The following is a 26,434-nucleotide window of genomic DNA, read 5'->3' as shown; positions in this document are numbered from 1 at the left end:
TTTAATCTCAGAATTCTGACTTTTTTTCAGAATTCTGACTTTAATCTCAGAATTCTGACTTTAATCCCAGAATTCTGACTTTAATCTCAGAATTCTGACTTTTTTCTCAGAATTCTAATTTTTTCTCAGAATTCTGACTTTTTTTTTCCAGAATTCTGACTTTAATCTCAGAATTCTGACTTTTTTCTCAGAATTCTGATTTTTTTCTCAGAATTCTGACTTTGTTTTCCAGAATTCTGACTTTAATCTCAGAATTCTGACTTTAGTCTCAGAATTCTGACTTTTCTCTCAGAATTCTGACTTTAATCTCAGAATTCTGACTTTTTTTCAGAATTCTGACTTTAATCTCAGAATTCTGACTTTAGTCTCAGAATTCTGACTTTAATCTCAGAATTCTGACTTTTTTTTCAGAATTCTGACTTTAATCTCAGAATTCTGACTTTTTTCTCAGAATTCTGATTTTTTTTTCTCAGAATTCTGACTTTTTTCTCAGAATTGTGACTTTGTTTTCTAAGAATTCTGACTTTAATCTCAGAATTCTGACTTTAATCTCAGAATTTTGGATCTTAATGTAGGTTGGCACCATGAAGGAAGAGATGTGGGGCACTCAGCTTCACTGACAAAATGTGAGTTGTTTGAGAGGGCCAGTGACAAATTGGCGGAAAATGATGGAATTAGGCAACTTTTTACGTGCCCAAGGGGTCCCCTCATTAATGGAGGAGCAGAAGGTCATTAAAACAAGACAGCTAGTCTCTAAAACAGACATGGCTATAGCTTGTTTGTTAGCTGTCAGAATTCTGAGAAAAAATTCAGAATTCTGAGATTAAAGTCAGAAAAAAGTGAGAATTCTGACTTTCTTCCCATATTAAACTGAAATAAAATTTAAAAATCAGTTAACTTTTTTTTTTTTTCAGTGGCCATATCCTCTTCCGTAGGACTCTGCAGAATACAGCTAGCGGGGAATGATGTCAACTATGAGACAAACAGAGAGTTATAATGAAAGTCTTGAAAGATGTTGAAGGTTTCTGTGTATTAGACTTCTATCTCTGTGGTTTAATTTTTCTCTAAATGTGGTTTCAATGAAAGCATGGTACTTATTGTGGCACTTGTTAAAATATATGTGGTCCACTGCATAGGAAAGCAAACATAAAAATGTAATCTAAAAGAGAGGAAACTCACCAAGTTTCCGAGCAATGAATGAACCTGTTGGGACCATTGGATCTGTGAGGACCGCATCAAACTTCTATGAAACAAAATGAGGGGGATGACTGCAGCTCTACCATTTATTTCTGTTTGACTAGCCGTGACATCATTTCTTGATTAAATGAATGTTTGTTTAAATTTGTAGTAAAAAGCATTGTCCAAACAAAAAAGGAATACAAACTAAAATAGATCAACAGCATAATGTACAATACTTGAGATTTGATTTGTAAAAAAAAAAGGAAAAAACTACATGATATATAATTTGCTTCCTTCCTTCTACTACTTTTTTATAGATCTTATCAATATGGTCAATATATAGGTCAATAGGCTTTGATAAATCCAAGCCACTATTATAACAGTTTTTTTTAGGAAAGGTCCAATCTGTTTTAAATGGGCAAAGAGTATTTTAGGCTTAATCTATTGTTTAAAATGAATTCTGAAAATACAGCAAACCAGTTGAAATAATTATTGAAAATATTTGAGTAAAAAACAATTCATGCAACAAATGTGAATAAAACCTACCGATAGGCTCCCATGTTCTGTTTTCACCCACCTGCTCTGCTAGATGATGAATGAGGCTGGTGTTAAACAGCAGACTCTCTGCAGTGGTATGAAGAAAATTGCTGGTTTTTCCAATCTGGGTGAATCTTGCCTTTATTTTCTCCATGAACGGCTGTACTGATTTTTCTAAGACATCCTTGTGTGAAGACAGCAAATTAATAACATGTTCCTTATCATAAGGAACCGGATAGAAGATGGTATCGTAGTATTTCCCAGGACCCATCCGTAGGTTGTGCTCAGGAATCACAACAGTTACCCTGTGGCCGCGTCGACCCAATTCTTGTGCAAGGGCTTTTATACCCACCCAATGACTCCCATCCATGGGTATCACCAGCAGGTTACCTAAAAACTTTGGTGAAGAGCTGCTTTTCACAGTAGTGTTGGTATCTTTAACTTTGTCTGGTTTAACAAGCTTGGGGGTTTCTGCAGAGTCCTTTACTTTTTCTGCAGCCGCTCGGTCCTCTAAAGCCATGCTCAGAAGGAATAACACCAACACAACCGATTGCCGCATCCCTCTTCCTTCCTTCTCCAATGCAATGAGAACAATTGTTAAAAAAATAGATCTGAAAATCCTTCTTTCCTCTGCACTAAAAAAGCAAGAGTAAAGCTGTTGGTCCTAAAGCTGCTGAAGCTCCTCTATAAATTAGAGTTGTGTACGTTCAAAGTCCTCAAATGAAAGTAGAGCACTATCTGTCCTCAGTAGGTAAAGGTCAGGAGCCTCTGTTCTTTAGTTACTAAGTAATTAGAATATGTATCCGCCGCTTACAAAGAAACTAAACAAAAGGCTGCTATCTATGTTTGAAAGGAACAACTGAGGTAAAGTTCAGTGGGTTCAGGAGTGTTTGCACAAACAAAAGTAATCCCAGTCAGGAAGTCGTTGTGGAATTTGCAGCATGATACGGTGCCAAATAAGACCTTTTCTCATTTTTTTCCTGCATGTCAGCAGAAAACATGTTTGCTGTAGGGGAGTTTATTCATAGGAGCTGCCTGATTATTTGTTTGTATATTAGATTTTATTATTTTATTTCTGTGCTGATGAGATTTTGTTGATTTCGATGAATCATTATATTTGTTTCCTTGTTTTATCAATGAAAATAAATCAATAAACAAGTGGAAAATCTAAGAAAATATTGGTTTTTGTTTTTTCATTTAGAAAATATAAATGCGATTGTTAATATTAACACTATGTCTGCTGACAGACTGCTAACTCAGTAGCATTAATTAAAGTACGGTAGCTTAAGATACAGCAATACAATGGATGACAGGAAATTAGTTCAGTTGTATGTTTTTTGATTGCCGATATAAAATTGAAAAGATCTAGTGTTATGAAAATAACACATTCATAAACAAAAATGTACCTTAATAATAAATATCATTATGCTCAAATAACTATGGTATTTGAAAGGGTGACTATGTTGCACCACAACCGTCTGTGATAAATACTAACTGTAGAAAAAGCCCTTGTTTCATGCATTAAACTAAGTCTAAAATGCAAATGATTTAATATTGTTGTGTTAAAAGTCTACAATTATTCCTGGAAATAGTTAAAATTGGACTGCTAAGAAGAACATGATAGAAATACAAATGTGCTATGTTGCTAAATTATAAAGGTATATTTACTTTTTTTTTTTTTGTATGTTAGCAATAAAACCTGGGATAAAAGTAGTTTGAAATTGTTTCCAAATCTTATTAAAACATTACTCATATTTCTTTTCCAGGCCCAGCATGCATTTTAAAATTTTAAATATAATCTTTAAATAACAACTAAATTACAGTTTCTACAAAATATTTTTATAATCCCAGCATTTCCCTCTTTTCTGTCCATTTTATAAATATTTATTTATTTATTCATTCATTCATTTAGAATATGTAAATTCCCTTTCACTATTTATAAGAGTAGTTCTCTAAAGAAAGACATGAAAAATTAGCACTTTCTCTTTATTAACAAAAACTAAACTTCCATTGTTGTAGCAGAGTTACCCATGATATCCACTGAAATTTTAGGACTTAATAACACAAATAACTCAGAAAAACTGCAAGACATATTGCCATTACAGTTCAGACCTTTGTTTAAAATATATAAACTAAATATAGGCATATATAGTTAAATAGTAAAACAAAAATATTAAAAGGAACTAGAGAAAATATATTTCTATATAAATACAAGGAAATATCTACATTCTAATAGGATGCACTGAAATAGCGGAATCTCTAACGATGGTTTATGTGTTTTCATCCGGGTCTTTATCTAAATATCTATGATAAAATAATTAAATATTAGTTCTAGATATAGTTTAGTGATACCTTTGGTAGAAATAAAAAAAGTTTTTGCGCTACCTCTATGGAGCCTAAGGGAATAAAATCCTAAAATATAAATAAAGGCATTTTCACACTCAGCTGATGGCGTTCAAATATATAATGTTCCTTAGTTGCTAGAGCAGGAAAAGCAGGTACAGCAAATGTTTAGAGAGGAAGGAGCTCAGCTGGGGGAGAAGGGTTTGTTAGAGGTTAGCATGCTCCAGATATATACTGAATGACTTTTTAGTAATTACACTAAATATAAAGTAATTTTAGTGTTTTAACCATAATCTGACAACAAAAAAGGTATAGATTTTTTTTCCCACATCAATATATTAACATTCGAGAGGACAAATACAGAAAAACTGCTCTTTTCAGAGCCAGTCTTTGTGTTTTTTTTGGAAAGGATAAAGAGGTAAGTCACTTATATAACAGCCAGACCTGTTTAATGTAGATATTTATGAGTGTCTATATTAATAACATTCAAAACTATATATAAGCTACAGTGCATGATTTTAATAAAAATATAGGAAAGAAATGCCCTAGTCATGTTTTGAGCAACTGCACTTGTGCAAATATGTGAATATAAAATAGTTGCAACTCTTGGCCTTTTTCAAAGTATACGGTGGGAGCAGCAGAGCTATAATGAATGGCTAAAACGAAAGCTCAATGAATAAATTAACACTAGAAATGCGCACAAAGAGCATGATCATTGGTGTTACATGAGCACATCACCGAAACTGGCATGTAGGACAACCAATCGTTCTAAGCCGAACAATTGTCCACAAAACCTTTAATAAAGCCGGCATGCATGTGTAAATATCTGCAAATGTAGCGAGGGCTTCTGGACAAACGTCACAGATAAATTTGGATCTTAAATCTTCAGAGATAAATATGTGTCTTTCCATTAGTAACTGTGCATGGATGTTTGTGGCACAAAATGTACAGCACATTGTAGCAGACAGCAGCTACAATGTGCTGAACCGTATTCTGTGACCCTTCATGGCCCAAGAGGTCACTATGAATACACTTGACTTCAGTTTAAGTAAGGGTTTTGTGATGTTAGGTTTAGAAATTCCAGTTAGGGTTTGTTGATAGACTGGTGAGGACAATCACAAACAAAAGCCCCTTGGGTCACGCAGTATTTGATGGTCCAGAAAATATTGTGGGACAATAAAGAAACGTTCTATTCTATTCTAATATGGTGTAACACCTGTTCTACAGACTGCAAGACCTGTCCAGCTTACTCAAACTTCTGATTAAACCAGGATGAGTGGCAAGAGAATCGATTAAAAAATAATAGGATATATTGCTGAGTTCTCTGTTTGCTCTCAGGATTAACTATTAATTAATGTGTCAGCGGGCACTATTTCAAGTTTATACTTCCACCCACCTATCTTCTTAAATATGGTAATCAAGGATTTTACATACTATAACAGCATATTGAATTTAGATTTAGCCCAAAATCGTTGTGTTGAAACATAACTTGTGTGTGAAGCAGAAGATTGAATCTTAAAAGTTCAAGTAAAAAAGTAGCTGCTCAACCTGCTCCTTACCTTATCAAGGCTATACTTTAAAACATGAAATTGTCCAGAGAGCTGTTTTAAATGTTCTGTCTAAGTCTAACTAAGTTCAAATGATTTGTAGAAAATTTGTAGAAAATGCTATGCATTCGGTAGAGGCAAAATATAGGACAGCTGAAACGTAATCCATCAGTTATTACTTAGACTTAGACAGATTTTATTTATCATTTTGTTTACACAAGTGTAAAACAAAAAGAAATTTCGTTTGGAACAGCTCTCTGGACCATTTCATCTTTTTTTAAAGTGAAGCCTTGAAACAAAAAATAAATAAATAAAAACTGTAATATAAACCTATGACTGTAAATTTACAGTTCTAACTTTTTTTAAGAGCAGACAATGTGAATAAAAGAAAAATAAAATATATTTAACCCTCAAGAAAAAGAAACAATTACTACACAGTTACTCTTCTTGGCCAGCTGGTGGCGGTGTAGCGAAAGTTTGGATGAAGCGGAACTCTGTTTAGCTTCATGTGATTGGCTCTTCATCGTGACGTCACGCACCGCCTCCCGCTGCACGCTCAGCTTTGAATGAAGGAAAAAAAAAAAAAGCTTTGAATGAAAATGTCCGCGGGGTTATTTTGCTCTACATTCAGCGGATAATTGAACCAATTAGGAATATGTCTGGAGATGGAAACCGTCTGAGAAATGAATCGACTCGAGTATTTAATCTGACCGCTGGTCAGTAGAGAATAGCGACCTTTGAGCTTTGGTTGTTGCTTTTTGTTTTTAGCTTAGCCTAGCATAACTTAGCATGCTCGTGCCCGGTGCTAACTTTAGCTAAAGTAAAAGTGCACTATTTTTTATTGGTGTTGAACTTTTGTGATAAAGACATTTGTTAAAGTTTACTTTGCCGGCGTTTAATATAAATTGTTTTACATTATTTTAATCCATGAAACCTGGTAAATTAAGTGCAATAAAATATATTGACAAGCGGAAAAGAGGAATTGTTTAAGAGAAACAGGATCGACTCATAAAGCCACTTTGATCTTTATTGAATCCAATAATTAAAAAAAAGAAAAAGTTCTTCAGATAACTCTGCATTATGTATCATGCGTCTATTTTCTGCTTTCATTGTGGCTAGAAACACACGTCTTTTTGTCACATTCGAGGATAATAAAAATAGAATATCACAGGTGAGAAAGGATTATGAACGGATACTGATAAAAAGCCAATTAATTTTGTCAACAGCATAAAGTTTTGGTTTATCATCATGAATCCCTGTTTCTCTTTCACAGGTCATATAAGTACTGGCTGAAGTGGACAGTACCCATGTCTATACGACGTTCCTCCAGATTGAAAAGCACCCACAACAGTCCTACGAGGGACAGATACAATCCAAAACCTCGGCTTAGAACCCGGAGGGGAAGGTCATCATTGAAGGAAACCGATTCAAATGAGAGCAAGGACTGTGACATCATCGACCTCATCAACAAGAACCCAAATAAAAGCCACGTTCCCGAACACAAAACCTCAACAGAGGCTGTTGGCTTTCTCAGTTATGGACTGGATGAGTCAAACGATGAGAGCGACTCTGAAAGCAGCAGCATAGCTTCTGGTCCTTCCACTTTATGTTACGACAATCGAGAGGAGCTTTACTGCCATCTTTGCTCTCCTTGCCATAAGCTCTACGAAAAGGCCAAAAGGTTGAAGGAGCCAGTCAAAAACAAACTCCTCAATAACGGTTCGTTTATTTATTGCATTCTTATTCTAAGAAGTAAAATATGGTCCAAAAGATTGTCAAAAATTATTGTTAAAAATAGAGGGACAGCTACAATAATTATACTAGAAATGTATAACTTTAGAAGAAATATTTTGCTTATTATTCATAAAGCAACACTAAAACATTAACACAGAAAAAAGAATGTCATAGCATCCCACCTCGCTACATTTCTCCAATTTTACTGGTTAAAGTATTTTAATTTTTAAGTATTTGATACCTATAATGACATGGGGTGCTGTGTGATAAGTCGACTCCGTAGAAATTCAGCTTGTTCCATACTTAACTTTCTGTCTCACATGGGTTTCCTCTTCAGATCCAGAGTCTCTGGACTGTGACCAGTGGGTGCTGCTGAAAAGATGGACGCCGGGAAGACGACCTAATGCCAAACGGTAAGAAAAGTTGAAATTAGAGATGTGTGCAAACATAATTAAATATCACTAACAGAACTTTAGGCTCTTAAAGGGGAACACCGTTTTTTTTTTTTACATTGGCTCCTTAATTTTACGTTATTACATCATGTTCTACTTAGGGGTGTAAATCACACCCATCATGGCGATTCGATTCAGTATCGATTTCCTGACCCAACGATTCAATTATTTTCGATACTCAAGAATACACCGAGATTCGATTAATTTATTTTTTTTCACACCTTACAGGCTAGACAATGTTTCAAATTTGAAATAAATCAATGAAAGCTACAATGTTATGCATTTTTTTTTTTGAGAAACAACAGCAAATAACAGAAGTAGAACAGTTGCACTCCACCTATTCCTACTAAAACCTCATTCACTGAAAAATAAAAATACCCCTGTGAAAGGCTTTGCATAAAAAAAATACTGCACAAAATCAGTGCAATGCAATACCTCTGCTCCAGATGTCCCCGCCCCCTCCGCAGACACACCGCTGCACCTCTCCCAAATTGTAGCTGACCGAAGACAGTGCCGCAGACAGGAGGCCGGCTTGTTTTGTTTTTATGACCGCAATTGCGGAAAACAACTCGTGAAGTTTGATCCTCTAGAAGAGCGAGGTGCGCGAGAACGCTGGGACCCTTTTTCCACTTGGATCTCCGCTCTTTTCGGCCCTCATGTCCCTCCATCGTTGGACAAAACTCGCCCCCACTTCCTCACCGCCTCGGCCGTATCTAGACCCACAGTGTGTAGCACAGACCACGCTTCAATATTGAGCATAAATCAAAAATGTCTGTGTCAAGCTTACCGCAACACACTGCTGTAAGAGTATAACCAGGAAGCGCGGTAGGAGGGCAAAATAGCTGCATGAATTTAGCTTGGAGTAATTTGCCTCGTCACCCACCCTCAGGCTAGAGGCTAGATTTAAAATTGATTAAGTGGGTGTCATAAAGTTATATAAATTAGTTATTTTAATAAAACAGCTATGGTAACTTTTAAACTGAATAACAGTTTTTGAAATGCATGTATGTGTGCCATGACTGTTAACATTGCAAAATGTAGATATGTTTTGGGAAATAATTGGGACATTTTTTTTTATTTAATTCAATATTTTAGTGGCAATTTGAACTTGATCCACTCAGTAAAATAAAATGATGACTTATTTTGTACATTTAACAGGCAAGTTAGCTGTATTGTATTTGCTCAAATGATCAGATTGGAATCACCAATCTAGGCTGTATTTTACTCTCTATCGAATCTGAAAGGAAATTGGTGTCAAACATCACTGGTTAAAGTTGGTTTAATGTGTTTTGACAGGAAGCTTTTGAGTCATGTTCAGCTTGATGGAATCGACGTGCCAAGGCCGAAGCACTCATCGCCGTGTTCGAGGCAACACACCTTCCTCCGAAGGTAAAGTGTTTTTTTTTTTTTTTTTTTATATACTTTTTTCAGTTTGGCCTTTCCCCTGTATAACCGCTCTATATGCAATTTATTTTCATGCCAGGAACCTGAGGCAGTCCAAACTTTTGGCCAAAAGAAATAGGAAGAAAAGGAGGAGGAGTAGTAACTCCCAGGGCCCCCGCGTCTTTAAGCAACAGCGCCTCCAAAACGGGCAAGACGCAGAGTTGAAAGATTTGGGTGAAACCCTAAACAGCTCATTTAGCAGCTGCAGCAACCTCCAAGATTTCAGCAGTCCAGAAACGCAGAGTCAGGACAGAATCGATGAGACCAGAGCATCGGCAGAGATCCAAAATCAGGAGAGGCCACCAAAGAGGGCTGAATTCAGAAAGCTTCTGGCTCAGCTGCAGAGAAACAGTAGTGTCATCATCAAAGAAACATGCTGCCAAGACCGTTGAGTTGTTCACTGTCAGCCAATCATAGCGTTGCTTCAAACTAGTTTGCTGCTGTTCACACGGATTCTGTTTCTGTTGGGTTTCCCTAATATAATGTTGCAGTTGCATGCTTGTTAATGTTGCCCCGTTTATATATTTTTTGCAGTTTTATTTTTATGATGTTTTCTTTCCAGTAAGTATTCTTTTAGATTGACCTTTTTATGCATCCTAACAACTGTAAATAAATGTATTTAAACTTGGCCCTGACTACAGTTCTTTAACAAGTTTTCACTTGCCTCGATATACAGTTTAAATACAAAACCTGTCACACTTATTTCTGTAAAAAAGAGCATATTATCTCAATCAAAATGTTTAATAAGGATGCATTGATGCAAGTGGAGAAAGAAATATACCTTGTTAAATGATTGGTGGTGAGAATTTAGACACTGCTGCTTTTAATGTGTTGTATTAAGTACACAATTAAACAACTTTGGATCTTATAACTCTCCTCTTTATTATCCTGGCTCCTCTTTTAAGTTCTCCTCAGCTCACTCCACAGGTTATAAGACAGGTCTGGAACCGGTACAAAAGAGGAAGGTTAATTTGCGTCTACTGAATGTGAAGTTTTTTTGATTCCTTTTTAATTTTTGCTCAGTAGGTGAACTTGGTTTAGCAAGTGGTTGTTTTTTCTGACTTCTGCAGGTCAACAGAAACTTAAATGATAGTTTCTGTAATATTTGACATGGAGTGGGGATAGAAATGACCATGTTGCATCATATTTCTACCTTCTGTACAGAATCGCTGAAGTTAGGTTGAATTGAAGAATCCGAGCTGCGTGTGGATGAACCAAAGCTGGTGTTTTTTCAGATCTTTTGGAGCTTTTAAAAAAATGCTGTCCCCATGCGATTCAAGTTTTTTTTAATAAGGAACAATTTAGCATTAGTCCATGATTTAAGTTTCACCTGTGGTTTTCTTGTTAAATAATGACAGAAAGGGGTAACGGCAGGTGAAAAGCAGAGGGTTTGGGAGGCTGATAATTTATTAGATATTAATCATTCCAGCCACTAAATAGGGTAAACATGCCCACTGTTCTATTCAATACTAGCACAAGAACGACATGTGATGTTATGCAATACATTTATAATCTCTTTGCTCTATTTGGAAAATGGATCACCTAAAAAAAAAGCTGAAGATCACAAGTTATTTGTCATGTTAGCACTGATGCAGTTTTTTTTTTTTCTTTTTTAACAATGTTTTTTTTTGCAGCACTTTGTCACAAGGCAGAAAAAATTGCTCCAAAATACAAATATTTAAATCTGGGGTCACTGCACAGGAAATTACCCAGGTTATTTTAATTGAAGTCTTGTTAACAGAATCTTGATTTATTTCTGAACTAAAGCCTCTAGATGTGACTTAAAGATCATTTAACTTTGAACATCTAAGAAAAAAAGCACCAAGCTTTAAAGTTTGTAAAAAGCAAAAATGTCTATTTAAATGTAACTACAAAAATTTAAGAACATATATTTTTTTGTCAGATCTAAACCGTAATTATTTTAATGATTTGTTTTAAATGCAATTAAATTTTTTTTTTTTTTTTTTAAGAAAAAGGTTGTCTACCTTGTTGTAAAAACTGATGTTAAACATTTTTAATAAAATTGTGGTAAACATTCATCTATTAATTGTTTAGAGGTTTATGACAAACTTAATTTGCAAAAGCAAGACTGTATTTAAACTATCTCCCGATCTTATTTATCTTTCTCTTGGTATTCCATTGGTTGTAGGGTGTTATACATGGATTTTCTTGGTCAGTACATCCACTGACTGTGATATTAGCTGTAAAGCTACCCACCGGCGGCCGGTGGCCTCTTTTTCGGGATATTAGCGATGCAGTATAATCTCGCGATGATTCGTGGAAGTAGCGCGACTTCGACAGGCACCGGGTTTGTTCTTCAAGCTACTTCAACGAGGTAAGAAGTGCTTTCATAAGCTATTTTCTGTACTCTGTCGGTCACTTTTAATAACGTAGAGCCAACCATTGCAGGGCTGCCAACTCACCAGCATTGGGGGTGAGACTCACGCATTTTAGTGTCTTCACACGCTCTCACTCCACACTCTCAGTTTGTCACGCATATGAACATTAAAACTGAACTCCGTTCCCTAACTTAATGCCGCACTGTTAAAAATCCAGTCCGGGTTTTCCCAACAATCCTGACGCCAACACACAAGAACGTGCCAGGGTTGTACCTGGCCCTCAGTAGGATATATGGCAGGCTGAATTGACAATTATTAGAAGGGCTTTCCTCTCTATTGCTCCACTTGTTGATCTCTAAAATAAGATTCTTCCTAGTCAAAATTACATTCCTGCTAGTCAGAAATTTGTGTTCATCCTAGTAAAATTCATTTTAGATAGGAAGAATGTTTATTTTAGATAAGAAGAATGTTATTTAAGATATCTGGAAGTCAAAGCCCAATACACATGAAGGGGAAACGTGACATCATTTGTACTAGTAAGAATTACATTTCAGCTACTGCAATGTATATTTTAGATAGGAAGAATGCTATTTTAGATATCTCAATGCATTTCAGACATCTGGAATATACTGTATATTCAGTAAAGCTAATAAATGTCAAAATGGCCTGCCATATAGACGGGACCTTCGGCTGCCCCTCGATGTGCGTCAACCATTGACTGCATGTAAACTAGCTGCTCCTGCTGCTCTTGGTGTGAACTTGGCATTACTACTTACTGACCCTTTTAGAATTTCTGCTCATTTTTAAGTCTCCTGTGATGTTTCTGCTTCACTTCATCTTTTTAAACAAATCAGATGCTCCATTCAGCGCAACAATCCAGCTGTGTTACTGTTAGAAATATAATGATTAAAGCTTTCTGCAAAGCAAACTGCAGGTTTTGCTGTTGTTCTTGCCTTCATGCATTCTATTAGTCCACTAGGTGGCGTCATCATCCTAAAATTTACCCTAATCTAAATCACAGTTGACCGATGGTTCTGTCAGCAACTAATGTAGAAATTAAATTGAAATGATTGTTTAAGTCTCTGGGTTTATTTACCCACTTTATGCCGAAAAGAGTAATCATCCACCTTCCTACCAACTATCTGCATTTGTCCACATCTACATTTCACATCACATCCTTCTTTGTTGCAAATTGTTTATTTTACTCTTTAATTTATAACATATAATAATCAAAAATATTTATTTAAGATGATACAAACAAAATATTTATATAAAGGTTTAGCACCAGAAATGTATGCATAGTTTCCTCAATCTGCCCAGCAGTGCTTTATAACCAGATTGGTTGAGCTGATAACATTTTGAGGAAGGGTGGGGGTGGAAAGTGAGAAGCAGATAAGAGTCCCGGGGGGGTGAACACTTGTGATAGCTTTTTTAAAGTTTGTTTTAGAGTAGGCTCACTATTTACTTACGGACTGAGAGAATTGTTAGAGGATGGAGATTTCCAGTCAAAGCAGAGTCAGGAAATGTGTCTGCAGAGACACTTGAGCCTCCATCTCATGCAGATGACAGATATGGATGTAGTCCTTTGTTTAGATAAGCAGATTTAAGACATTCTGTAAATATCCTTTTTATGTTTGTTTTTTCATCTTAAAATATTCAAATTCAAAAGAATGCAATGGGATTTAAGGTCAGAGAATGGAAACCAATATCTATATCCATCCATCCTGGCTCCGTATTTCAATCCTGATCACTTTAAAATCATCTACCATGACTTCATCTGGAAGTTTTATCATAATTCAAACAACTTGTGTTGTAGAGACAAAAGTTATATTGAACCCTCTTTAATCTCAATGTTCCCAGTTGAGAGCAGAGCTTAGAATCTCAGCATAACTTTGGAGCGCAGAACATCTGATACCACGGACACACTGGTGACGCTTCACCTGCAAAGATCAGAGGGAGTCCTTCTGCCTGCAGTTTAGCAGAACTAACCAGAGGAAGTCTGATATGCATCTTTGAAGGATGTAACACTGTATTTTCATCGTGACCCCCCCCAACCCCCCCATGTTCATTCGTACATGGTTTCATGCTTCATGTAAGGCAGTGACGCAAGAAAAACAATACCATGGCTCGACCAAAAAAAATGAATAAATAAATTAACAATTTTCATGGATCTTTTTAAGTTGTTCCAACTTAACCATTATGGAGTAAATCCCATGATGCTCAATTACTTTAGTACAATAAACAGGATTCTGTTTTTCCTCTAAAATCTACATTAAGGTGAAGAAACTTTTATACTTAAAAGGTTTGGTAATATGAATTGGGCTAATGACTTAATTTTTAGCAATTCTAACTTATCTGTTTTACGTAGACTTTAAAAAAATCTTAAAAGATAATTATTGAGGCCACAGTTTTAGAAAAGACGTTTAGTTTTTAGAGACATAACCTTTGGACTGGCTTTCACACCATGAAGCTCAAGAAATATTGTGTTCATCAGTTGTTTTAGGCTAGTTGAGTGCATATATCAGCCCCATTAGTGAGGCACATCATCTGGGTACATCCAGGTCTTGAAGGACCTCTGTTCCCCCAATAACCATCCTCAAGAATCAGAATCAGAAATATTTTAGTAATCCCAGTGGGAAATTACTTAAAATCCAAGTTGGTTGGATCAGACATTGTTGCACCTCTGGACGTGACAATCTTCATCACTTCATTGACAATATTACCACTGTCCTGGCATAGGTTGGTCAGAATCAGTGTGTCAGAGCACAGTTTGTCTGAGCTTAGGTATTCAGATTCATCGTTGGCAACAGATCTCCTTCTTTCCACAGAAAGGAGGAAAGAAAAGAAGCAAACATTTAGTATTGAAGAATATTAACGCTAATAATTAGAAGCTTTGGACTTTTTATTATCTTTACATTATAAACGAGCAGGCAGAAAAATACTACGCAGCTGATTACTTACAGGATTATATAGAATAGATTAGAAAATATTTTATTGTCCCCTAGGACCCAAGTGACATTTCTTAATCAACAAACTAAGTCTTAGGTTTGTCTCAATATTGTTTCATACAAAATTAGACTCTAGAGGTCCTACTGCAACACTAAAGGGTGAAGTATATGTCTGCTTATAGCCTCAATAAATGCTAATTAATATTTTTGAGAAAAAAACTAAAAAAGTTTTAATGTTTTCCACAGAAGCATAATGTAATAAAAGTAAAGTTGTTTGCAGAATTGCAGAAAATAAAGACATAACTAAGACAAAATGCCACCATCTCTGAGTTATATGGAGGTCATGTTAACAATTAATCAGATTACAGTTTTTGCAGCATATTAGCAGAGTCACTAAGAGCCTCATCTTCTCTTGCAGTGAGATTCAGCATGGTGTGGGTTTAATAAGAAACCCAGGTTAATGTCAAAGCAAGACAAGCATTGCTAAATGTCTGATTTAAAATGTAAAGTTATTGCATTTTGAACTGTAAAAAATAAAACGGAAATAAAGTCAGTAACTTTTCCTTAAATTGTAATATTTGCAAACCTCAGTTTCTTGCAGCAAAAAAGATCTGGGCAAGTTCAGTAAGTTCTGATGTTTGCTTTTAAATGACACTCACTAGATATACAACACTTAATATTCTATTATTGTTGAATGAAGAGAAAAAACATCTGCATAAATATATATGTTAGGACATATTTCTTTATTTTAATTTTGACCAACTGTTTAACATAAGTAATAAACTGAATAAAACACGTATAGCTAAAAAAACCTTTATGCTGAAAAAACTGAAATATCAGAGTATGTTGGCTCCACCGGCTCGTTCTGATTTAATCAAGTTTGGAGCTTTGAAGGAGCCACAAACACAAACGCACATTGTCTGATTCTCAGCGGCGGTCTTTCCTATTGCCAATTGACCCTGATGATTACATGCCAGAGGTCTCAGGGGCTAAAACAATTCAGACACGCACATGGCATCCTGTGATAGATCCAGTTTTAACACCTGACACCTCGAAAACAGGAAAAAACAACAAGTTTCAGCCGGCAGACAGATGCATTGGGAGTGTTTGGAGGAGGGGCATAGAGGCAGCAATAAAAGCTCTCAGAGGGGAGAGTTGGCTTCATTCTGCAGAGGATTGTCTCCATCATGTCCTACTATGAGGTGAGTTTGGTTCAGCTGCACATTAGAAGTTCAGAAGTCAGAGAATAAACATTTCCACTGTGTTTTTCCAGCATATCATCTTGGATTACGACCTCAATGACACGGGTTCTGGTTCAGGCTTCGGAGATGAGGGAATGGACCTGGAGGAGCCTTGTAATGCTGCGCAGGTGATGACAGACGAGCTTCGTCGGGTTTTCGTTCCTGTGGTTTTTGCCCTCATCTTCATCCTTGGCATCACCGGAAACGGTCTGGTTGTTCTGGTGCTGGGCTGCCAGCGCAGGTGAGAGGACAGGAGCAGGTTTTATCTCCCCCTGAGAGGTGAAATGAGGCCCCTGACCAGGTGACCCTCTCTCTGCCCCACAGGTCAAAGTGCAGCCTGACAGACTGGTATCGACTCCATCTTTCCGTTGCCGATCTCCTCTTTGTTTTGGCGCTTCCCTTCTGGGCAGTAGATGCAGCCTTGAATGACTGGCGTTTTGGAGCCGCCATGTGCATCGGCGTCCACGTGATCTATACTGTCAACCTGTACGGCAGCGTGCTGATCCTGGCCTTCATCAGTCTGGACCGGTACCTGGCCGTGGTCCGGGCCACAGACACAAACACCGGCGGGCTGAGGCAGATGCTGGCGCACAAGGCGGTGTATGTAGGTGCGTAAAACTCAGACTTTAAACTTTATTGTCATTTTGTATACACAGAACGTAAACAAAATTAAATTTCGTTCAGTGCAGCTTTCAATACATTTCCTTTTCTTAAAGTGCAGCAGTGATAAAATGTAAACATAAGACTGAGATATGATTTACACTAGAAAAACGATCTACAAATAATTAAAAATGTCTTAAATTAGGTGTATTTGCCCTTAATTTGAGTAGGTAAAGTTTGCCAATGGAATGAGTATTTTTACTCTTAAAATAAGATAATTAGATAACATGCAATTGAAATAAGACAATGCAATTGTTTTCTTATTTTAAATGGTGTCTATTACCTTCTCAATCCAAGGACAAATACACTTATTTTAAGAAAAAATTACTAATCTAGATTTCAATTTTGTTCTAGTGTACAGTTTTTCCAACATTCAGCTTTTTGTTTTTGCCGTTTTATTAAAGGACACATATTCGTTCTTCTTTACTACATTCCTAATGTTTTGTTTTTGTTTGTTTTTCATTCTAAATAAACCAGAAAATGGATCAAATTTCATTGTTATAAATACAAAAAAGATCTAGTTTCAAATTGAACACTAACACTAAGAATGACGCTATGATCCTATGTTGATACATTGGGCGGTTCTACATGGGGGCCAAAAGGGGCCAGCACCCCTCTAGACCTGGTCCTTGCACCTTGCTGTATTAAAAGATAAAAGGCAAGTCAGTTTTTCTTGAAATAGATGTTACTTACCTTGATTTAAGACGGTATGTAAGACAAATTGCAAATCAAATGATGATTTATGTTTAAAAAAAGAAAAATAATTCCATCTTCAACTGCATAGTATCATATTATTTTGCTTTGAGAGCCAAACTCCTCCTTCCTTTGGCAGATTATTGTATTTATCTGCTCAGATTAAGGGCATATACACTGATTTTTAGAAACCTTTCCTTTTTTAAATCAGGTTTTCTGTGGCACCAATTCAGTTTTCTATGATAAAAAACAAGACTATAATCAATTTGTTCCTTGGAACAATTAAATATTTCATTTTTATTATTAACTAGAACAGTTATAAAGACATGTTCAAAATACAAAATGTACCTTTGCTTTGTTCTTTTTGTTTCATTATTTTTTTGTTTGCAACCATTAAGAATAACTGCTCCCACCCTGGTAATTTTCATCTAGAGCTGCCACTATTGATACCCAAACCCAGACAGGATTTTTCCAACTTGTTTCTGTCCTCCTTTGCCCTACAGGTGCGTGGTTGCCTGCTACTCTGCTGGCTGTCCCAGATATGATATTTGCTCGGACTAACGAGGGCGGAGAGGGTATCGCATGCCAGCGCTTCTACCCAGGAGAAAATCCCCGTGTCTGGATTGCCGTCTTTAACCTCCAGCTGGTCGTGGTTGGCCTAGTGATCCCTGGGTTGGTTCTTCTGGTGTGCTACTGCGTCATCGTCTCCAGGCTGACCAGAGGCCCATTGGGGGGCCAGCGGCAGAAGCGGAGGGCAGTCAGGACAACTATCGCCTTGGTTCTCTGCTTCTTTCTGTGCTGGTTCCCATATGGAGTGGGCATCTCTGTGGATGCGCTGCTGCGTCTGGAGATCCTGCCCTGGAGCTGCAGGCTGAAGACAGCTTTAGACGTGTGGCTGTCGGTGGCAGAGGCCATGGCGTTCGCACACTGCTGCTTGAACCCGCTGCTTTACGCGTTTCTGGGGGCCGGGTTCAAGAGCTCTGCCCGCAGGGCACTAACCCTTAGCAGGGCCTCCAGTTTGAAGGTGTTGCCCAAGAGACGTGCCGGGACTTCAACAACCACCGAATCTGAATCCTCCAGTTTGCATTCCAGCTAGGGTTTCCCTGAGCTGCACTGTTCTGTACATATGTGATATATTTGTAAGAGGTTTTTTTTTTGTTTTTTTTTTCAAATATGAGGAAAGATAAGAAGCAGTCTGCTGGTCCATGACTTCTCCTTCTCATTTGTAGATTTTCACTTGTAAATATTGTAAATATTGTTGATATACCTGTGTTTGCATGCTGTTGTACATATTTCTAATAAACCTTACCAAACAAGTTCATAAACGTGTTTTGTTTTTTTCCTGCCTGATTGAAACAGGCAGAACAGCCAATCCCAGCTAACGCATAATAAAATACTCATAAATACAGATAGTTCAAGTCCTCATGGAGATAAAATTTAATTGCAATTAAAGTCACCAAATAGCACAAAGAAAAGTAGAATAGATATTTGTTTTTTTAAATCCAGATTTTCCATTAACATTTCCTGTGCTTTAATGCAAAGCTGGTGAGTCCCTGCAGAACATGGTAAACTGGATACAAAAGTGTTGCAATAGTCATATTTTACCTCTATATTTTATTTTTTTTTATGGGTTAGCATTGAGCTGTGTGGCATCTGGAATCACTGATGCAAACCAAGGCTCGAAAAATGAAACCGTTCCAGAGAGAGGGTGTGAGATAACAGGTGGGTTTCCATCACAGCGTGTGAAACCGCGGCGATGTGTGTTTTGGAGGGATGGCAATTCTATTTCTTTTGGTTCTATAAATGGTTTGCTTCTACGTGAGAGAGGAGAAGAAAAGCTCACGGGTCAAAGGGGTCAGTTTTTCCAATACTCTGATGTATACACATTGACACCAGAGCTTCCCACATTCTTACTTCCACCTGGAAGAGACAGAAACAGAAGCTGGAAGTTCCTGTTTCCTGGTCATGAGGAAAAGGTGATAAAGAAGAGAGGCTCTGTGAGAAAGGCGAGGAAAAGTACGCAAATGGGGATGCTGTAGAGTGGACGGTGGCAGTCAGGCCATAAATCACATACATCTACATCACACTCTGAAGTGGATCATATATTGTAGTGAACGGAACGTGGAAAACACACTTACCTGTAGCCTGTTTGGAAGGCCACCTCTTACATCCCCCATCCTTCATTGACATGTTGGCAAATACATAGACAGGAGCAAAAACACACACAATTCCCTTCTATTCATAGTGTATTCAAAACAGGAAAGACTTCCTGCAGCTCATTTTAAGAAAACAAGCGGTTAAAACAATCAAACAGTCCGCTCTCACCAACACAGAGAGCTGCTTCACAAAGCGCCGGTTACTCTAAAGGGTCTGAGAGAGCTTAATCAGTTATATGATTTACTCTAAATCAGTGTTTCTCAGACTTTTTTGACTTGAGTTCTCCTTTGGGCATTTTATCTTACCGTGAGTCTCCCTCTCAGTCAAAAGTATTATCCAAAAGTGGAAGGTACAATAACTGATTATAAAATAAAAACTATTTTACTTGGGGCAGTGGCTAGCACTGCTGCCTTGCAGCAAGAAGGTTATGGGTTCGATTCCCGGCCCGGGTTAACATGTTCTCCCTGAGCATGCATGGGTTCTCTCCAGGTACTCCGGCTTCCTCCCACAGTCCAAAAACACGACTGTTAGGTTAATTAGCTTCCCTAAATTCTCCTTATGTGTGCGTTAATGGTGTTTCCCTGCGATGGGCTGGCGCCCTGTTCAGGGTGTACCCCGCCTCTCGCCCGTGGACAGCTGGAGATACGCACCAGCACCCCTCGCCACCTCACTCGGGATAAAGCGTGTCAGAAAATGGATGGATGAAACTATTTTACTTAATCTTTTGATTCAAGCATTTAATTCTCAGGTATTTTATGCTTTCCATCTCAAATAAAAAAACAACATACAAGCCTAGAATTTAGTAAGGAATTCAAATAAATACTAAATAAAATCAGATTATAAACCTGTATTTATAAAACTGGAGCCCTTATGAGTAACTTCCTTATAATCCCATTTAAACTTGATGAATTGGGAACAAAATACAGAACAAAAATTATAGTCAGACTGACTTAATTTTACTTTGTTTTCATCAAGACACCTGAGCTGCTTTGATGAACTCCGATAGCTCAGTGTGAAAAACAGCTGATTCTCCACATCCAGTCTGTTCCTCCACTTGGTTTGGATGTGTGTCACAGCTGAAGGTGAACTCTAACATAGAAGAAAAACTAATCTGTAGTGGGGATTGTTTGCCAAGCCAAACATCCAATTAAAGTTCAATTAAGCCACTACTAAGGCACTGGGGTCAAGTTTCTGTATGCAGGCAAAAGAAGGTTCAATGTCCAAACTCGATGATGGTTCTGGATGGTTTATTTTCCTATTTCAGCCAACAATTACAGAGTTCAAACTTTTCTTTTGTCCTATTTCTCTTGCTCTGGTAAAAACCATTGACCCCAAACCCCAAAAAGCCTGCTGTTCCTTTCCCAGGCCCCTACACTTATAGAAAGTGGACTGATCCACATCACTTCCTGTCATTAGTAGAAAAAATAATAATAAAATAAATAAGAAAAATAATAAAACAAAGATAAATACAATCAACAATTATTAACCTGCAAATAAAATCTGTAAATTATACAAAAAATATAAATTTAGGAATTAACGCAATTCAAATGAAGAAATCAAATTCTAAGAAATAATAATATATTTTCATGTACCGCTTGCAATGCACTCGCTGACCACTAGTGGTAAAAGTTCCCCCTGTTTGGGAATCACTGCTCTAAATGATGTGCTTCAGCTCACTATCTCCTTTAAAAAAAAACAGCTTTGATTAAAACATAAAAAACATCAACATAGACAGAAGAAGCTGGTTTATTATTCAGGCAGTCTTTCCTTTTTCACACTTTTCTGTGTTATTTCCGTTTTTGTCTCTTCCTTCTTCACAAATAGAACCCTTTTTTATTTTTTTGCGTATCTATTAAATTTTTTTCAAAGCTACCAGAATCACATAAACATACATATTGACAGTGTTTTTACTTTCTCTTTGAAAATCCAAATTCATTTTGGCTTTATTTTCAACAGGCTTGACTCACAAGTTTCTGGTTATTTTCCATTATTTCCTAAATCATCTCAAGCTCTGTAAGGTTTTTTTTTAACAGATGTACATTATAGGAGAACGGTCTGCAACCTTTAAGATCTAAGAAGACAGTTTGTTCCTCTGAGTAAAAGTCATTCAGCATCACAAATATTATATATACTTTAAAATTGAAAAACAGCTTAATGTTTTTTTTAATAAGAAGTAAATCTTTTGCTACTTAACCAACAGTTTGTTTGTGTTTTTAGCTTTTGAAACAAGTAAAAACAGAAAAAGTTTCATAAAGATCAAGCTTGGATTTTCTTCCATAGGATAAATAATTGATGAGAAAAAAAAACCCCAACATAATTTAAAAGCTAAAGACAAGAAAAGTAGATCTAAAATATATTTCTGGTTCTGTCAATGTTGCTTTGTTGTGACATTTAAATGAATTATTAAAAAAAAAATTCCAAGAGCTTTTCCGATTGCTATTTATGGTTATACAACATTAGTTGCTTCCTTATATGATTTTAGGCCACCTGAGGCTCAGGTTGCAGACCTCTGGTTTAGGATATAAGGTTAGGCTTTGGCTGGATGGTGTTTACAGCTGCACAGAGTCCAGCCCTCGGACCAAGGCCCTTCTTTCATAATAACCTAGTTCAGTCAGGCTTTCGGATCTGAGGTATCAGCGCTCCCAAACTATATAAATTAAGCAATGAGTGCAAATCGCATTTAATGGATTCAATTAGTGTTTTTGTAACTTAATATTCTCTACATAAGCAAGGGCGCTGTAGTGAAAACAAACAGTTTTTTAATAAGCTCCAGGAAAGGCGTAAATATTATCATGTTGGAATTTTGATTAACTACACATTGCTTAGTAAAATATACATAGTACTTTGCTAATATTGCTTGGGGGTTATAGTTGTTTTCTTTAATTTGAAGGTCAAAAGGATTCTGAATTTATTCATCCCATTTTTCTGCCTCTACCTCCCTGCAGCAGATTTTACGACTTTTTAACCATATAAAAGTGAAATTAAACCAAAACCTATGCTGCCAGGTGAATGGGATTTCTACGGTGGCCAAGAAATGCAAACACATTGCAAAATGCATAAATTCACTGCAAATATAAAAACTTACTGCAATGATTAAATAACACTTAAACGTACAAAACAAGTGTAAAGTGGAAATCCTGCAAGTAGCAAAAACAATTGCATGTTAAGTAAAACTGCAAGCTAGCTCCAGATAATAGAAGTGACCACACTGGGGACAAAAAATCTTCAATATTTCTGTAGTTTTTTCAGATTTTCCTGACTTTAAATATTTTTTTAAGCCCTGCAGCAGATTTCCTTTTCAGTTTCGTTTTCAAATATTAACATTTCGTTTTGCAGGTAGGTTTTGTGCTTGCAGCGTGCACGCGCTTAGCATCTCTCATTTTCTGTGATAGAAACATTTCTCCTTAGCAGCATTTTTCCTTTGATTGTGGTGATCTAATTTTGTTTGCTTTACGTTTTGAGTGTATTTACATATTTGCAACGTTTGCAACACTATTACCAAACTTACAACTTTGTGGCTATATTAAGAAAATCTTAACTTTTTTTTTTTTTGCAAAAAAGTAACCAATCAAACCTTTTTTATTTAGCAAGCATCGGGTCGAATTGTTGTCCCTATAGCTCCTGTTAGTAGATCCTTTTTCATCATCTTCTGTTGAGAGTTTTCATTCCTAATAGTATTACTTTAAACATCCATATCTTAAACATAACAGGGAGATATGCTGATGAAGATTCTCAGTCATTCAGATAATAGTCATGTTTTTTTTTTTTTGGAGTAATAGGGAGACACCTGCATGGAACAAGAGGCAATTTTTTTTTACAAGATTTAAAGTCAGGGCAAAATCTAAGAGTTGGGAGAGACATTTTTGTTGAAAGCAATTAAACTAGAATTACCAGAGAAGGGTCATTTAACATTTCTACCTTTGGAGCCCAGAGACGGGTCGACTGACCTGAAGGATTTTAATGTGAACAGGCGCTTTTGTTCTGTAAATAAGGTCATTACTGGTGCACCAAAGGAAGGGGAAAGCTTAACTCCCAACTAACTGTCTAGTAAGTTCTATTCAGTATATTGTATTTTATAATATAAAGATTATATATATTATATTTAGCTTAGTTTTATTTTAGCAAAAAAGCCCAATTAATTAATTTTAATATTTTAAATGGAGATATATTTTACAGCCAGGTACAGCTGTGAGCAATGACCAGAAATATTTGTGTCTAAGTCAAGAGGACTGAAATTCCAGCATGAGAAATATACAAAAGAACAACTGTTATTTGTTTGAATGCTTTTTATTTTTGTCATTAAAAACGATACAAAAAATACAAGAAATAAAACCACTCCACACATATTTACACTAGGCACAGTGGGGGGCATGTGAGTGGCATGTCCTTGTGTGACTGACATTTCAGCACTCACTCAGCAGTCTGTCTGTCGGAACATACCTGGCACTGCCAGGGTATGACCTTTGTGCATTTGCCACATGTGTATTTGTAGCAGTCAACACATCTCACAGTTGCACGATTGTTCTTGCATCGATGGTTGACCTGACACTTTGCCCTTTTGCCTGAGCTGGGTGTGGAGGGTTGTTGCCGAAGCAGTTTCTCCTTGTGTGCCTTCTTCTCACTCACATAAGAGTTACCCAACTCTTTTGCAAGCTCAACCAGGAAGTCCACCCGTCTCTCCTGCACCCCAATGCATGCCTGATAAAGCACATGTGCATTCAGTGCTGCCATGTCAATCATGTTGTAGAACACGGCAACTGGCCATCTCCGTGTTCCTGCACGCACGCTGTACTCCCGCACCATTTGGTCCATCACATCCACGCCGCACTTTGTTTTGTTGTATTTTGTGACCGTGTTTGGCTTCCTTTTGGTGGTATCCTCAGTCTCAACCACGCTGTGCATGCTGCTGAGAACGTAAACGGCCTTATTCCGTTTGGGCGCATACACTGTCAGCGTGGCACCAGTGGTTGAAAACACCTGAGTGGTGAATTCAGTGCGATCCATCTGTCTAGCGGACTGAGGAATTTCCCGGCGTCTCTTGTCGACTGTGCCGAGGATAGTGGTTTTCCTGCTAAGCAGTCGTTGTGCAAGTGACAGTGATGTAAAGAAATCGTCTGTGGTTACAGTTCTGCCCTTGTCCAAGAACGGTTCCATCAGCCTCATCACTACAGTCTCGGACAGTCTCTCCCCGCTGGGACGATCGGGGTCCTTGCCAAGATATGGGAAGACATTACAGATGTATTTTGATTTCAAGTCACAAGCCACCCAAAACTTGATGCCAAACTTGTCCGGTTTTGTTGCAGTGTATTGCAGGAAACAGCAGCGAGTCTTTGATGGAAAAATCTGTTTACCAACAGTGATGTGTCGACCAGGGTTGTAGGATGCGATGCAGTTAGTGACAAACGATCCCCAAACATCGGAGATTGCAGCAAACTTATCGGTCTCCGCTCGCTCACTGCGTGTAGACATGTCATCAAAGCGTAGGTGTCGCATGATGTCTTGGAAGCGGCTTCGGGCCATAGTAGCAATGATCCTTGGGTTTGCCAGGTTTGCTGACCAGCTGTCACATAGTGATGGAACCTTGGTCACCCCCCGCAAGATAATGACTGAAATAAATGCCATCAGTTCCGGGAGATCCAAGGACCAATCCAGCTGCTCCGTGTGACGTGCATGTTGAATAGTCCATTCTCGAATGCTACTAAGCATGTCAAGGGTGATAAAACAGAGGAAGCTGTCAAGGCGACTCCGGATACTTTGTCTGGCCTCAGCACTTGGCTCTCCATCTGTGGCGTACGGTTCTATTGGAGTGAAATGGAGATGTGTCCCCACTTGTTCTTCACGCCACACTGTGCCATCAGTCGCGGTCTCCGATGACTCACTCCCCAAACGAGCTCTCTTTTTTGGTAGAGGGAGAGTCTCCTCATCTGCAAGATAAACAATTTCAAATTAACTTTTAGTTTGGCTCTAAATAAAAAATAGTCAGGAAAATAAAATAGGTAGGTTGAGAAATCTAACCTGAAGACAGCTCAGAGTCCGAATCCAGTTGAAGGTCTATGTCTTCTCCATCTGAATCACAAGGGCTGGCACTGCTCAGAATCAGTTCCAATGCCTCCTGAGTGGTGAACCTCTTCTGCATTTTGTTTCTTGTGAACTAAAAGGTGAAGCAGTCACCTATTTATCCTCTACAGCACAAAAGGCTGCATGCAAATTTGCATGTGCAGAGCTGCCTCCATCATACATCGCACCCACCCCCAACATTGACTATTCACACTCCTACCTTCTGGCCTGACGTTACAGGTGTGTAATGCTTTTGTGAGTTTGGCTCTCCTCCCCCCCTCTGATTCCTCAGGCAATGGCCATATTTACAACTGAACAAGGGATGCTAATTTGAGCCATCAGAGTCGTCAGTTTGGACTCGGGGTCTTTTGACCCTCTTTCGGGACTTCAGGGGGGAGGTCAAAACCCTGGTAATGCTATGACTGGGGGAAAAATTCAAACTATTGTGTTTGGTGCAGTATAAAAACAATTATGTGTATGTGTGGACAGAAAGGGAGAGATCTGAAATCATCACAATCTATAAAGAAGACAAAAACTAAGAAAGTTGTTATGCATTAACAACAGAAGCCAAACTTATGCGAGTGATAAACAAAGAATAAAAACGCAAGACTTTGTGTCCGTTTGCAGTTTAACAATCTAAAAAAATCTTCAAAACGAAACAAGGTGTAAAAATGAATTTAACTTTTCTTTGTATTAGTAAAAAAAATAAATCTAGAAAACAGCTAAGTAGAGCATGAACAGGGGCGGACATACTACAACGGAGAAAGTATGCAACCTACTGGGGCCCCCTACCAGCATAGGGCTGCTGGCTGCCCACACCTCTAACTGGACCCCTGGGATATATATGCATGTTTGAAATTAAATAATTATGATTTAGCATCAAAACAGTGATAACAAAAATCATGACTCAACACACCATCAACTTCTGCTCCCTATACAAGTAAGCATGTGATCAAGTGAAAAGATCAGGAAAGAAAAAGATGAAACTGAGCTTTAAGAAGAAAGAAAACAAAATGATTCCACTATTTGCTTGAAAGCTGGTCGCTGACAGCAGTGTCTACTCCTTCCTCTGAAAGCAAACAGATCCTTGTTCTTTTCCATACG

At 37.5% G+C, this 26,434-nt stretch overlaps 4 protein-coding genes across 6 annotated transcripts in view; 2 read left to right on the top strand and 2 right to left on the bottom strand.

Moving 5' to 3' along the window:
* LOC107086828 (UDP-glucuronosyltransferase 1-1-like) overlaps positions 1-6,051 on the bottom strand; it is an 11,785-nt gene extending 5,734 nt beyond the window's left edge. Inside the window, exons 1-3 of one of the 2 annotated variants that reach the window (XM_015378035.1) lie at positions 6,043-6,051; positions 1,757-2,287; positions 1,180-1,243 (exon numbers count right to left, since the gene is read on the bottom strand). In XM_015378035.1, the coding sequence (XP_015233521.1) occupies positions 1,180-1,243; positions 1,757-2,275 (583 nt within the window). In that variant the 5' untranslated portion in view covers positions 2,276-2,287; positions 6,043-6,051. Of the gene's footprint in view, positions 1-1,179; positions 1,244-1,756; positions 2,612-6,042 lie in introns of those variants that run through there. The other variant, XM_015378034.1, reaches the window with a different exon arrangement.
* A 108-nt stretch (positions 6,052-6,159) lies between these two features.
* On the top strand, positions 6,160-10,069 carry LOC107086809. Of its 2 annotated transcripts, XM_015378007.1 has the most exons (6): positions 6,190-6,322; positions 6,726-6,777; positions 6,880-7,325; positions 7,678-7,753; positions 9,089-9,181; positions 9,276-10,069. In XM_015378007.1, exons 1-6 carry the CDS (start codon positions 6,262-6,264, stop codon positions 9,625-9,627), a joined length of 1,080 nt encoding a protein of 359 aa, XP_015233493.1. In that variant the 5' UTR covers positions 6,190-6,261; the 3' UTR covers positions 9,628-10,069. The 2 variants fall into 2 exon arrangements, with proteins under 2 accessions (XP_015233494.1, XP_015233493.1); XM_015378008.1 differs by lacking the exon at positions 6,726-6,777 and having other exon boundaries at positions 6,160-6,322; positions 9,276-10,068.
* A 5,490-nt stretch (positions 10,070-15,559) lies between these two features.
* On the top strand, positions 15,560-18,421 carry LOC107086826 (C-X-C chemokine receptor type 4-like). The gene is made up of 4 exons (XM_015378032.1): positions 15,560-15,724; positions 15,796-16,004; positions 16,088-16,371; positions 17,620-18,421. The coding sequence occupies exons 1-4, from the start codon at positions 15,710-15,712 to the stop codon at positions 18,210-18,212; spliced, it is 1,101 nt and encodes a 366-aa protein (XP_015233518.1). The 5' UTR covers positions 15,560-15,709; the 3' UTR covers positions 18,213-18,421.
* A 5,133-nt stretch (positions 18,422-23,554) lies between these two features.
* Positions 23,555-25,409, bottom strand: LOC107086819. Its single transcript, XM_015378023.1, has 2 exons — positions 25,289-25,409; positions 23,555-25,197 (listed from the first exon to the last, which is right to left on the bottom strand). The coding sequence occupies exons 1-2, from the start codon at positions 25,407-25,409 to the stop codon at positions 23,684-23,686; spliced, it is 1,635 nt and encodes a 544-aa protein (XP_015233509.1). The 3' UTR covers positions 23,555-23,683.
* Between the last annotated feature and the right edge of the window lie 1,025 nt (positions 25,410-26,434).

The sequence above is a fragment of the Cyprinodon variegatus genome, unplaced genomic scaffold (genome assembly GCF_000732505.1).
Source record: "Cyprinodon variegatus isolate N-32 unplaced genomic scaffold, C_variegatus-1.0 Scaffold163, whole genome shotgun sequence".
NCBI classification, from domain to species: Eukaryota; Metazoa; Chordata; class Actinopteri; order Cyprinodontiformes; family Cyprinodontidae; genus Cyprinodon; species Cyprinodon variegatus.
The sequence above is the reverse complement of the archived record's forward strand: the minus strand, read 5'-3'. Positions and strand labels throughout refer to the sequence as shown.